This window comes from Podarcis muralis, chromosome 7, assembly GCF_964188315.1.
Source record: "Podarcis muralis chromosome 7, rPodMur119.hap1.1, whole genome shotgun sequence".
Classification (NCBI taxonomy): Eukaryota; Metazoa; Chordata; class Lepidosauria; order Squamata; family Lacertidae; genus Podarcis; species Podarcis muralis.
In genome coordinates, this window is record NC_135661.1 from 58,469,711 (window position 1) to 58,483,320 (window position 13,610).

Below are 13,610 nucleotides of genomic sequence, written 5' to 3' on the forward strand. Positions count from 1 at the left end.
TGTGCCACTCAGGCTGTGAACCTGCCTCAGGTGTGTTTGTATGCACAATCTCATCCAACGCAAACTTTTCCACTCAGATGAGCCATCCACCAACAACACTGCCATCCTCTTAGCGTGGAGCCTGTTTATTAGCCATCATCCATTACTGACCCCAGGCGCTGCTTTAGTGCTTTCACAGCCTCCAAGGCATAGCAGAACTGAGTGTTAGCAGCATGGGCGGAATTAATTTTTTAAGAGAGAATAAGAGCTTGAGCTTCCATGCAAATAAAGCTCTCTGACAGAGGAGCTATCCCTCCAAATCCCAGCAAGGGTTTGGGGACAGGGTGGTCATGGCAGCTGGCTGGGCTTACGCATCAAGGAGGGAAAGGTCCAGTTGCACCCTTTTATTACCTGCATGTCCTGGGGCTGATTCCACTCCCCACTGCAGGGTTGATATGGGGAGGGGAGGGGAGCAGCAACAGAGAGAAACGAAGCAGAACTCCAGGAAGGACACCCACAGAAACATTTTAAGGTGTCCTTTTATTAAAATGTGCGTCACTGTTCTGTGTGGCTTGCTTTGCTGTTGTCCGGCTGTCAGTGTGTTTCCTGGGACAGCCGCTGTGGCCTCAGCACTCGAGCCCGACCTAGGGGAGCCTTCAGGTGGTTCGTGGCCTGTGGCTCCCACCCATGGCAATGTAGACGTCAATGGGGACGTTGGGCAGGGTCAGGCAGTGGCACCCTGGACATCTTCGCAGCTGCCTGCCCAAAAGACAGAGAGAGTTGATCCCTGCATTTGTTAGGAGCTGCATATTCATATGCACTATGCAAAATGAAATGTGTCCCAGAATGTCATTCTGTTTAAAATAAAATAAAATCCAAGTTCCAATTTCAAACAGAACTTAGGTGCTCCACTTCACTAACACAGGCAATCGTTTCCATGTGTGGAGCTAGTAAGTGGGTGCAACTCACCAGGACCCATGATGGGAGGTGCTCAAGACAAGGACAGATTCCTCTAGTTATCATTGTTGCACCAAGTCTTACCTTTGGGGACACATTTAGGAAACCACTAGGAGCAGCAGAATGGGAAGGGCTGCTTAACACAACCTTTCCCCCCTCCCCGCCCCCCTTGATGTTTTGGACTACAGCTCCCATCAACCTCTGATTTGAGTTGTAGTCCAAAACATCAGGAGGGAACCAAGTTGAGGACAGCTGGATATTTGCCTGCACAAGCCCCACCGGACTAAATGAAATATATTAATTAGCACATGGCAGGGTGGGGGGAGATACAGATCTGGATTTGCCACTTCAGGCATCAAAACATTGTGGGCCAGGGGAACGTCAATTCCAGATTTTCCCATCTACCTTCAAAATGCTGCACAGAGAGCGTGACAAAGCACAGTACAGTTGTTGTTGTTGTTGTTGTTAATCATCATTATTTATATTTGGATCCCACGTTTCCTCCCAAGAGATCAAGGTGGCTTACCTGGTTCTCCACTCCCATTTTATCCTCAAAACAACCCTGTGAGTTAGGTTACAGTAGGCTGAAAGTGAGTGAGTGGCCCAAGGTCACCTAGTGAGCTTTATGGCTGAGAGGGGATTTGACCCCTGGTCATAGTCTTATACTTTCTATTGCCTGTTAGTTTCCCTACCACCAGGAAAATAATATATTTTATCCACTCCACACATATTTTCTTGACCATTTCTATCCCTCATCAGCTAATTTATTCTAACAGCCCTTCATCTGGTCTCTGCATAAGCTGCAGTCAGGCTGGCAACTGACAACTGTTGACTGAGCCCTGTGAGGTTTGCATATGACTAGAGGTAATTTGCTGCTAAATTACCAAAGGACGATCCAGAGCAAATTTAGTGTCATTTCTTCTGCACTGCTTGATGGTTTGGGTGTACAGTGGTACCTTGGGTTAAGTACTTAATTCGTTCCGGAGGTCCGTTCTTAACCTGAAACTGTTCTTAACCTGAAGCACCACTTTAGCTAATGGGGGGTCTCCCGCTGCAGCCGTACCGCCAGAGCACGATTTCTGTTCTCATCCTGAAGCAAAGTTCTTAACCTGAGGTACTGTTTCTGGGTTAGCGGAGTCTGTAACCTGAAGCATCTGTAACCTGAAGCGTATGTAACCTGAGGTACCACTGTAACTAGTTCTGTCCACCCATATTTTCAGAGGCAGATTCCCTCATACACTTGCCTGCTCGATGCAATAGAAGACGGCTTAGCACCTGCACTCCACAGAAAGAGGAGGAGTGGCAGTTTAGGGAAACAGGAACCTGCCTTTTTTGAAGTCCATCTAGCCCATTATCATCTATGCTGACTGGCAGTGGCTCTCCAGGGATTGAGGCAAGGGCAGTTTCCAGACCTGCTTGGCTATAAGGAAAAGGTAAAGGTACCCCTGCCCGTACGGGCCAGTTGTGTCCGACTCTAGGGTTGCGCGCTCATCTCGCTCAAGAGGCCGGGAGCCAGCGCTGTCCGAAGACACTTCCGGGTCACGTGGCCAACGTGACGAAGCTGCATCTGGCAAGCCTGCACCAGCACAGCACATGGAAACGCCGTTTACCTTCCCACTATAAAGCGGTCCCTATTTATCTACTTGCACTTAGGGGTGCTTTCGAACTGCTAGGTAGGCAGGAGCTGGGACCGAACGACGGGAGCTCACCCCACCGCGGGGATTCGAACCGCCGACCTTACGATCAGCAAGTCCTAGGCACTGAGGTTTTAACCACAGCGCCACCCGCGTCCCACTCTTGCTTGGCTATAGCAGAGACTAAACCTGTGACCTTCTGTGTGCAAAGGAAATGCTCTTGCCAACTGAGCTACCACAGCCCTTCTCCTTCAGCTGTGGTGCCAGGGCTGAATCCTGCCTGTCGCACTGTGAAACATTTCCTTACCTTGTTGCAGTGCGCTCAGGGGCAACTGGCTCCTGTGTTTCGGGGGCAGTCGCCAGGCTGGGAGAATCTCCTGCCTCTATTGGAAATCTCCGAGCTTGTGGGGTCTCTTGGGAGCTCATGTCCGAGCCCCAGACCTGTCTATGGAAGAGGAGAAGTGTTCAGTGGGACATCCCTCTGCCCCTGCGCCAGGCCCATCCACCTACTCCAAAATGCCAGCTGGGTAAGCAACTCAAGGAGCATCACACAGCAGCCTAGGAAGCTCCTGGTTCTTCCAAGGGTCCCCTGCCCCACTCTCAGGCCTCACAAGTGGGTGCTCAGAAGACATATCTGCCGATACCAATGAATTCTTTACTCCATTGGTTCGTTTTAGGGTTGTGATCTTTTGAAAAATACTCTGAATGTCTACAGTGTTTTTGTATATGCTGCCTGCTTAGATAATACATTGATATGTGAGTCACAGAAAGGGAGGGGAGCAAGAGAGAATCTGGTTTATGTGATTGGAAATGCAGCAATAGTGTGTTCACAAGGGGGAGTGGATCCCATGTATTTGTGCATTGCTAAACATCCAATAGTTCTACATTTCTGACCATGTATGAAAGGACTCAGAGGGGTGCCAGAAGCTGCCTGGAGGCCCCAGCCAACCCCATACTTCAGCTGCTAGGAAGGTAAGTGTCTGTCTTCCTGTTCCTGTCCGTCCCCCGTCCCCCCACGTACTACAGTATGGCTGCAACATTATTTAAAACAACTTCACCTTGTACCTTCAACCGAAACCTGACACAGAAAGTTTTCTCCTGGTGTGGAGAAAAGTTCGCCCCAGGCACTCTAAGTGGACTCCAGGCCAGCCCAGCCCAATACATTTCACTGCTCCCAAGGCAAAGGGCAAGAGGACAGCTGCTACCCATCCTGCAGAGGAAAGTTGCTGGGCTTGCAAGTGAATCGCAAGCAACAGGGTGGTGTCCTCTGCTGCACCCAAGGCCCCAGGTTAGTTTGGGGGGGGCGCAGGGCAGACCACATAGCATGAACAAGTCCAACCAAGGGGAACAGCTTGGGGTGTTAAGGAACAGCAGCTGAGGGACCACTGCTATTGCCACTGCCCCCCAGAATCTACCACCTGAGGTGGTCGCTCCATTCTGCCTCATGACAGGGCCGACTGGTTCCACTCCTGCTTTGGTTGAGTATTGTTTGGGTGGCCCCACCATGGGATGCCTGGAGTCTGGCATCCTGGGCCAGCCTATTCTTCTGTCTTGCCCTTGGCTCCTCCGTCCCAGCCTTACCTATCAAAGGCGGAGGAGTGCTCCCTAAGAGTCTACTGGGCAGGTTGAAGCGCCTATTGCAAAGGGCAGGCTGGGACGGAGCCCAGAGGGAGGCAGCGGCTCAGCGGCATTGTGACTCGGAAGGGCTATGCTTGCATCACAATGCATCCTGGCCTTCTCTCTGCTGATGGTCTCCAGGGCAGGGAATCCTAGGCTGAAAGCTCAGCCGAAGGCAGGCGGGCCCATTCCCTTCCTAGCCTTGCGGACAAGGAACTCAAGAGTCACTTCTTGCTCTCTGACAATATCCATCCATAATGGCATCAAAATCTGGGACGTTTGTGAGAGGACAATCTCATTTACATTCGCAAACCAGCCAACCCTATATGCTTTGCCCCTATTGTAGCACCAGTGTCTTCTATTACCCCCAGGTAAGAGCTTCTTTATTCATATCAGCTGACAGGTTTATATGATACCTCCAAGGGTTCGCAGTTGCTCAGCTCCTAGCAATTTTCCCTTTAACAAACCCTCCTCCTCCTCCTCCAGCCTCTCTAGTGATGTGGCTTTCTGGTCCTCCTGAGGCACAAAGGTGATGCTAGAAAACCTGTCTCTCTTGTCTTCCTTAACATGTGGCGCTGTATGAAAATGCCCACAGTGCCTTAAAGATGCCAAGCAGAAGTTAGGACTCCACCATCACGGGTCTGTTTAGAGCAGGGATGAGGAACCTGTGGCTCTCTAGATGTCCTTGCGTTGCAAAGTTCCCTTTGTCCATGCTAGCTGGAGGAAGGGGAGCTGGAATCTACCAATGTCTGTTGGACCACAAGTTCCCCATCCCTGGTTTAGAAAGAGAAACACCAGTCTTTACCTAATGGGTAAGGGAGGGATTAATTTTGGTTTCTAACTTTCTAGTGTACAACATGGGCCTTGAAGATTTCATTTGAAAAACCACTTACAATGGGTATATTTGTTTCCAAACTCCAAGTTATGTCATCTCAACCCTTCAGATCTTGAGTTATTCATACATTTAACATCATAACTGCATAGTTCCAGGTCTTGCTACCAGCATACAAGATGGTGGTCTTCAGTTTGCCCAAAAGCACCAACATCAAAGCCCAAAGTGCTATCAGGCAGCCATTATTACAGAAGTCCAAAGAACAAACTTACTGTTGTGTTTTCTTTCAGAAACTGATCATCTTCCTTATAAAGATCTGCTTGTACTGCTGGGACCTTTTAGCTTATAAAAAATGGTAATTGTGAGGGGTTCTCTAGTTAACAGATGGAGAAAAACAAGAAAAAACAACCCATCAGACCCTGATACACCTGGCTGGCCCTTCAGAAGGCATAATGCTCAGCTAGGTGGCCTACTGGGGTTAAAATTAGTTTTGGGGTTCATCTTGACAGAATATTGTGCCCTGTTTTTTTGCAAATTCTGGAAGCTCTCTGTTGTGCACACAAATAGGTATGCGGTCATAATTTTGGGAAGTGTGTGTGTTCTCTTCCTTTCAGAGGTTCCAGATGAAACACTGCTGTCTTAGAGGGGATGGGCAATGAGACTGGATACATTGCCAAAATAGGGGCTAGCACTAGCCGCTATCCTCTTGGAGAATGCAGTGAGTGGGAGGGTGAAGGAGCTGTCATACCCTCCAACATTCCTCAGAAAATAGAATGTCCCTATTTTCTGAGAAATGTTGGAGGGCATGCTATCTGGCCAGAAGGGTAGGATATTGAGGAGTGAGGGAATAGAGGAGAGGCAGTGGGGATGGCAGTGGAGGCCCACCAGCCTGCTGTAAGCCTTCAAGGACAGGAATAAAAGCAGCCGCATCCTTCAGTTTCTGTTTGGATAGTTCTTCCTTGGGGGTCTTGATGAGTGAGAGAGCAAGTTATTTGGAGCAAAGCCCCTGCTTGGCTTCTGGCTGCAAATGCCTCTAGGGCATCTCTCCCTGTGCCCAGACCCAACCCACGAGGCTGCTGTACCACACTGGCCCTCTCTGTGCTGATAAGTCCCATTATATATCATAGATGAGTGATTCGAAGTAGACCACAGACTGATGCCCAGCAATTCCAGCAGCCACAGGTGCAATTCCCAATGTGGTGTTCACAGATACAGAAGCACATGCAAAGCCCCCCTCCTGCAGCGTCCACAGGTTCCCTTCTCTGTACTTGAAATTTGGTTTGAATGAAGCATTCTGCTGTAGCCAACAGAACATGTTGCGTTGTGTGTGGCACCCACAACAGATTATCTGGTTTGCAGATGTGTCCAACAAACTTTTATCTTAAGGAAATCATCTCACTGAATAAGAAAATGGTTGAGGGAATTAGAATACTTACTCTTAAGAGTTGCCTGACGTAGTTAGACCCAAATCCTGCCAAGTAGCCTCAAGCCAGCAGACTTCCATGATGGGGAAAAGAAGACTAACTTAATTGTCCATGTTCACCCTGGACAAATAAAGAGGTTCACTACACTACAGTGTGGACTATATTCATCTCTTACCCAAGGCCTCAAAGCTGTAGGCCTCTTGGCAGGTTAACCCATCACCCCCCTGGAGGGCACTGGAGGATGCTGAGGGCTTGGGCAATGCAGGCTTTCCAAGGAAGCATGTCTGCTTTCCTCCCATTGGTGCAAAACTACTACCTCCAGCCGGGGGTCCTCAGGTAACACAAGGTTGCATCACAATGGGGGCTCAAAGTTTCAAGATGTCCAACCTCAGTTTCACCCCTCATCAAAGGACCTTGTCTGGGCAGGAAAAATGATCTAGCATCCTGGGCTGCAATCAATGCAGACCCTGGTCTGGGAGGCGAAGGACGGCGATGTATATACTTTGTGGTGACATGATGTCCTGAGAATGACAGATGAGCACGTTAAAGACACAATGGAGGAGTTTCTTCTCTCCCATGGTTACCAGATGGGTAAAACCATTGGAGAAGGGACATATTCAAAGGTCAAGGAAGCTTTTTCAAAAAAACACCAACGAAAAGTGGCCGTGAAAATTATAGACAAAATGGGAGGACCAGAAGGTAAGAGCCAGGAAAAAGCATTAAGCACAAGACAGATAAGGTTCTGCCAGTTCACACACCTAAATCGAGGAACGAATAGGCCCAGTAGGTTGTATTTTCCTCCAGGGAGTTGGGATCCTCTGGTACAATTGCCTGCAATTGTCATTGAAACACTCTGCAAAAGCACTGCCATTCCTCTGAACGGAGACTGGGCTGTCTTTGCCGATGTGGCTGACTAGATTGTTCTACTACAACATGTAGCAAACTGCATACTACTTTGCAGTTTGTCCTTTCTGCAGGTGCTTCACCAGAACATTTGGGGTGGGGTGGGGAGAAGAGGAAGTAAGGACAGTGAACCAAAGATCCCTAAGAGCAAGCAGGAACAGCCTACTCCTCTATCTAGTCTGGAAATACGGGGCCCCTTTAAACATTACTCTAGTTTTGTCCAAATTGCTTTTATGCAAGTGGTAAAAGGAACCACCAAAACAGCAGGGCTGATTATGCAGCAACCAACAAAGGAAGCTCCCCATGGGAAGACGTCTGAGGTTAGTCCTTGCCCATGGAGGTGGCATTGCTATTCAGCCTGTTGTGGACAGTTGGGAAGGGGGGGGGGTATCACAGCTCCAGCTTTTTGCTGGAGGGCCAAGTGGCACAGAGCAGCTTCCAACCAGCTAAAACAGGTACACTAGCTGTGGCTTTTTCTTGACACATAGAGCCTGGCCATAGTTATCCATGGTCTGGCATTCTCCTAGTTAGTAAGTGGGTTGTGTGGGGACCAGCTTTGAAGATTGCTTGGGAAGGACAGCTAGTTCCAGACACAGCTGCAAGCTTCCTCACTAGGATCAGGTATTGGAAACACATTTCACCAATAATGGTCTCCACTAGCTCCTGGTGTGTTTTCAAGGGCAATTCTAGGTGCTAAGCTTTCAATCCATGGCTTATGATCTGGACGCCTGATGGAACATTCCAACATTGACCAGTCCAAGCCCCAAAATCTTTGAAGGTCTTCCTCATTCTCTTGTCTGAGGGGTGCTGAGTGGCAATTAGGGAGAGGACTTTTTTGGTTGTAACCCCTCTTTTCTCAGGGAAGCTTGCCCAGTACCTGCTTAGAGGTCTTTTAGGCACCAGGCAAACCCCTATTTATTTTCTCAAGCTTTTTAAAACTAGATAGTTTTTAACATTCATTTCTACTGTACTGTTTTAGCATATTGAAAGTCAGCATATAAATGCTTTAATTGAACCATACCTCCACCTATGGTGGGGGTTGTACTAGAGTGCAAGAATTTTGGGCAATGGTATTCAGAGAAATTGATAAGATTTTAAACTACCACTTTATCCCAACTTCTCAATTAGCCCTTTTATTTATATTTGCCCAGAGTGATAAAATTTGCATAATAAAGACTTGCTAGTACACCTGCTTATAGTAGCTAGAATGACTGTGGCACTGTTTTCAAATAATTGGGACAGAGCCAATCTTACTACTTGGTACACTGAAGTTTGGATATTGCCTGCTGGAAAAACTAATAAGCTATGAGTCCTTAGGGGCAAGAATGGATTTCATGCCTTCTTCGTCTGACTTTATTTCATTTGTAAGCAAGGAGGAACATGGCCAAGAAATCCCCCTCAGCCTATGAACTAATATGACTTATAGAGTATTCAAATGTCCTGAAACAAATGTAACAACTTTCCCTTGTATAATAGGGCACATATTTTGTAACTCTTTTTTTTTAACCATTACATCTATGCTGTAAATAGTTCCAGTTGCTACCTTCCACACATTCACATACCTGTGGTTTATTTATTATGGTTTATTTTATGTCTTTGTTTGACAATGAGCTATAATTGGTGATGGACTATGTATATTGTCATCACGTCTTGTTTGAGAACTTCCCCGGTACTATCATGGTAATTAACAGAAACACATACCGTAATTTCCCTGGAGGGACTCCTGATTTAATTTTACCAGGAATGTGTAAAAAAGCTCTTCTCCAGCCAGCTTAGTTGCTAGTTAGCTCCTTAGTTGCTAGATAGCTAGTTAGTTAGCTATCTTTGCTTACTCTGTCATTTCCCTCAGCAGAGTTTATCGAGAGGTTCCTGCCCAGAGAGCTCCAGATCGTCAAGCGCTTGGACCACAAGAACATCATCCGAGTGTACGAGATGCTGGAGTCAACGGACGGGAAGATCTACCTGGTGATGGAACTAGCAGAGGATGGAGACGTGTTCGACTGTGTCCTGCAAGGGGGGCCCTTGCCTGAGAGCCGGGCCAAATCGCTCTTCCGCCAGCTGGTGGAGGCAATCCGCTACTGCCACAGCTGTGGCGTGGCGCACCGTGACCTCAAGTGTGAGAATGCGCTCCTGCAGGGTTTCAACCTGAAACTGACCGATTTCGGATTTGCCAAGCTGCTCCCCAAAAACCGGAAGGAGCTGAGCCAGACATTCTGTGGCAGCACAGCCTACGCAGCCCCCGAGGTGCTGCAGGGCGTGCCCCACGACAGCCGGAAAGGTGACATTTGGAGCATGGGCGTGGTTCTCTACGTCATGCTCTGTGCAAACCTGCCCTTCGACGACACAGATATCCCCAAGATGCTGTGCCACCAGCAGAAGGGGGTCTCCATTCCTGGCCACTTGGGGATTTCCGAGGAATGCCAGGACCTCCTCAAAAGCCTGTTGGAACCGGACATGATCCTGAGACCTTCCATCGAAGAAGTGAGTTGGCACCCATGGTTAGCAAGCTCCTGAGAAAAGGACCGTGTCAAAAACTCTCCCCAAATAAAAGGGGACAGGCTGTTTCCAAAATGCTCACATATATTTTAACGTTATGCTCAGTTTCTGGTCTATCCTTGCCCAATTCTTTGCACACTTCCCCCTCTCACTGGGCAAATTTGAAGTGGCCCCGGCCTCCAGAGATATATGAACAAGAGCAGAGAGGTGTGTCTTCCCTTGCCAGTCTCTCTCTCTCTCTCTCTCTCTCTCTCTCTCTCTGCCATCCAAAGCTGCCTCCAATACAGACCAAGGGCATGTGTGATGACTCTTAAGGAGGGCAATTGGCTCCTCCCCAGCTGCCTCTTAAAGGCACTGTTTTCAGTGGGCATCCCACAGGAGTACTTGCTACTTTGCAAAAAATATTCCATGTCAAATATAAAACCCTAAGAAGCTGTCTTATACTGACCAATCAATCCATCTAGCTCAGCATTTTCAGCTCCAGCCTAAAAGAAGAGGTAAAAAGCTCCAGCCTACACCAACCTGGTGCTATGAAAATGTTTTAGACTAAACAAAGGCAGGGCAGCAGGTTGGCAAAGGCTGCTCTAACTGACAGGGAGGTTTTCCCCAGGCTGATACCTCAAGAGCATTTTAACTGGAGGCCTCAGGCACGTAGAGCACAGGGTCTGCTGAGTGACAGCCCATCCTTCCATAGGTGATAGATATATCTAACAAGCTTCTGCAATCTCTTTGGCTACGAGTGGGAAAAGAGCAAAACAAGGCAACTAGAGCACTTGCAGCCAGAGGCCAAGCAGGGGCTGTGGATTACTTGCTCCCAAGAGTGCTCTTTCTCCCTTTTCATGAAGGCCCCAAGGAAGGAACTTTCCAAACAGAATCTGAAGGAAGCAGCTGTTTTTATTTTTGTCATGGTGGACCTAGAGCTGGGGCGGGGGGGGGGGGGAGGGAGGGATCCCACTGCCACTCCCACATTCTCTCTCCTCTTCAGCCACCCCTAAACACCTTGCCCTTCAGACTAGAGGGTACAGATCCTTCACCCTCCCATCCCACCATATCTTCCAAGAGTATAGCAGCTAGTTGTAACCCCTATTCTGGCAATACAGCCTGTCTTGTTGTGTGTTATTTGGCATCTCTGAAAGGAAGAGAATCATAGAACGGCAGAGTTGGAAGAGACCCCAAGGGTCATCTAGTCCAACCTACAATGCAGGAATCAAAGCTAACAAATCTCTGGCAGGTGGGCAGCCAACCTCGGTTGAAAAACCACCACCTTCCGAAGTTGTTGATTCCACTGTCAAACAGTTATCAGCGTCAGAAAGTTCTTCCTAAGACTTTGAATCTGAACTGAATTTGAAAAAACACACACTTCCCAGACTATGGCTGCTACACCTACTTGCACAACAGGGTTGGCTGGGGGGGGGGGGGGGAGTCAAGAAACCAATATCACCAGGCCATTTCTGTAGAACTCTTTTAATTGCTGTTAACGGCAAGTCTGTAAAAGGTTCAGGAGAAAGTCATCATTACAAAACTAAACAGCTGTTAGAGTCACTTCTTCACCCCAGCTAGAAAACAGTCCAGGGAGTTGCAGTATAATTTAAAAATGAGAGAATATTGCACAACCAAGAGAGAAGAAAATCAACTATGGAGAATTATGATGAAATCAGAGCCTCAGTGCTTTTCCCCAACCCTAATTGGGAATGAGCCTCGTCCCCTTGGCAGGCTACCTCCTTGAAACAGAATCTGGCTCTATACTACCATGCTTTGCCCCATCATCACACAGACACATCTAAAATAGCAAGCTGACCCAGGAGCCACAGATGTCCCTTGACAACCACCATCCTTCTCGGACACTTGGGTTTGGGCTCTTCTAGGCAGATGTCACACCACTGATTCCTGGCACCCCTATGCTCTGCTAAACTCAATGCGATCCAGTCTTCAAGGGGATATAGAACATAGCTCATTTTCTAAACTATCTTCGTGTCCCGTGGCTTAGCCAGGCCCTCATATGGATGATTAAGACACATCCAAAAGCAGCCCCCTCAAGACTGTGGTGGAGCTCGTACCTGCAAATGCAGGGAACATTCATTTTTGCACTATGCTGGAGAAGGGCAGTGGGGCACATGCTACCCTGCCCCCCAAAAATCTATCCTGTTTTTGATCACAGGAACAGAAGTGGCCTTATACCAGCAACTCAGGCAGAAGGTCAAACCCCCCTCCTGCTGCTACATGATCTTTCCAAAGGGAGATGGCAGGGACTGAGACAGGGATGCAGCATGAATGTATGTGCTCTACCACTGATCCCCATTTCAGAAGCAACAGCTCATGTGGACCGAGGACAAACACAAGAAGAAATACTGTGAACAAAGCAACCAAGAAACTTGGGTGCTTCACTCTCCTTAATCTGCTTTTAGGGTTGACTCTGTTGCTAGTTTCCCCCAAATGGGGGTTCATTTACATGGGCTGGCTCATACAGGAGCCTGCAAACATGTCTCCACACCATCAGAAGCCTCTAGGAGAGGTGACTGTAGCAGCTATAAATTCTGACAGCTACTAAGCGACCCATGGAGAGCCTCCTTCCAGCTCTCGCACAGCACTGCTGCGTGCTCAGTTGCTTATTTTCCTTTTGGCAGTGTTTGGCTTCCAATAGGAGCAGGAAAGAGAAATAAGTAGCAGGAACTTTCTTAATCCTGTCTGGTACTCTTAAGAAGCCAAGCACTGTTGAGAAGATGAATGAATGAGCAGCAGCACTGTGAGAAGGCTGGAAGGGAGTCGCCTTTGGATGGCTCTGGCAAATATCAGATGCTTCTGAAGGCTCAACCACAGGGGCTCTGGTATGAAAGCAGCCTAGGAACCCCCCCCCCCAGGTATATTGCATCACTGGGGAGGAACATAAGCACATTTCCTGTCACAGCTGTATGCATCAGAGAGATGCTGAACCTCTGCACAACTCCCATTTGTTTCAACGGAGTTTGTGCACGAGAACTTCCTAATGGAGAGGAAGCCCATTTCCATTTTGGACCCATTTTAGAAAAGCATGAACAGAGCTAATCAGTTCTGAGGTCAGAGATGCTCAAGTAGTTACATACGCTTTCGACTCAACTATGTTGTGGCAAGGAGCATATCAGGAAAAGGGGGGATCGCACCAAAAGGAAACAGATCTGCCTAGAGAAGGTCAGAGGGATGTGGGCAAGGAAGGAACACAGCCTTGTAGGCAGTTGTAGCTCTTGGCAAGGTTGGGGAGCAGGAGAGACCTCTCCCCGGGGATGGGGTTTTTCCAGAGGCTCACTACATACTAGCCTTCACTAGGTTGGCAAAGGCTGACATAGACAGAGATTGACAAATGCATCAGCCCAAGTGGGGGCGGGAAAGAGGGGCGTGAGGCTTTGGCAAATGCTGGTCCTTCAACACTGACCGTCAGTGCTTCTCAGGGATGCCTAATAGCAAGGCCACCAGCAGAGGAGCTGCACTTGCACCATTCAGCAGCTCCACAGAAACTCACACCCAGCCCTTTTCAAAGAAGGTCTCAGCAGCACAACCCAGCAGGAACATCTCCTTCCACTTGCATTCAATTCAGGGGAGCTTGTGCAGCAGATGCTCCCGCTAGTGTCACGTGCTGCTAAGCAAGGATTCGGCTTAAGATTTCATTTTTATTTTTTAAAAAGTGCTTCAAGTCCCAGAAAAGCAGAGAAGGAGCAGTTCAGGAGGGATAGGTAAGGATGAGAGGACTCTCCCAGCTTTTCAATGTCCTGGCTTCCTATCAGGCAGTGCAAGATG

At 48.3% G+C, this 13,610-nt stretch overlaps 2 protein-coding genes across 2 annotated transcripts; one reads left to right on the forward strand and one right to left on the reverse strand.

Annotated features, from left to right (window-relative positions):
- Positions 1-500: 500 nt before the first annotated feature.
- On the reverse strand, positions 501-5,425 carry FAM229A (family with sequence similarity 229 member A). Its single transcript, XM_077931851.1, has 2 exons — positions 2,878-5,425; positions 501-738 (listed from the first exon to the last, which is right to left on the reverse strand). Exons 1-2 carry the CDS (start codon positions 2,994-2,996, stop codon positions 636-638), a joined length of 222 nt encoding a protein of 73 aa, XP_077787977.1. The 5' UTR covers positions 2,997-5,425; the 3' UTR covers positions 501-635.
- Positions 5,426-6,951: 1,526 nt separating this feature from the next.
- On the forward strand, positions 6,952-9,936 carry TSSK3 (testis specific serine kinase 3). The gene is made up of 2 exons (XM_028739187.2): positions 6,952-7,142; positions 9,199-9,936. Exons 1-2 carry the CDS (start codon positions 6,971-6,973, stop codon positions 9,858-9,860), a joined length of 834 nt encoding a protein of 277 aa, XP_028595020.2. The 5' UTR covers positions 6,952-6,970; the 3' UTR covers positions 9,861-9,936.
- The last annotated feature ends 3,674 nt before the right edge of the window (positions 9,937-13,610 follow it).

Excerpts from the sequence above, each read along its gene's own strand:
- FAM229A (XM_077931851.1), bottom strand. The coding sequence starts at position 2,996 with ATGAGCTCCCAAGAGACCCCACAAGCTCGGAGATTTCCAATAGAGGCA. Across the intron at positions 739-2,877 it reads CCTGAGCGCACTGCAACAAG|GCAGCTGCGAAGATGTCCAG; the intron begins GTAAGGAAATGT and ends TCTTTTGGGCAG.
- TSSK3 (XM_028739187.2), top strand. The coding sequence starts at position 6,971 with ATGACAGATGAGCACGTTAAAGACACAATGGAGGAGTTTCTTCTCTCC. Across the intron at positions 7,143-9,198 it reads CAAAATGGGAGGACCAGAAG|AGTTTATCGAGAGGTTCCTG; the intron begins GTAAGAGCCAGG and ends TTCCCTCAGCAG.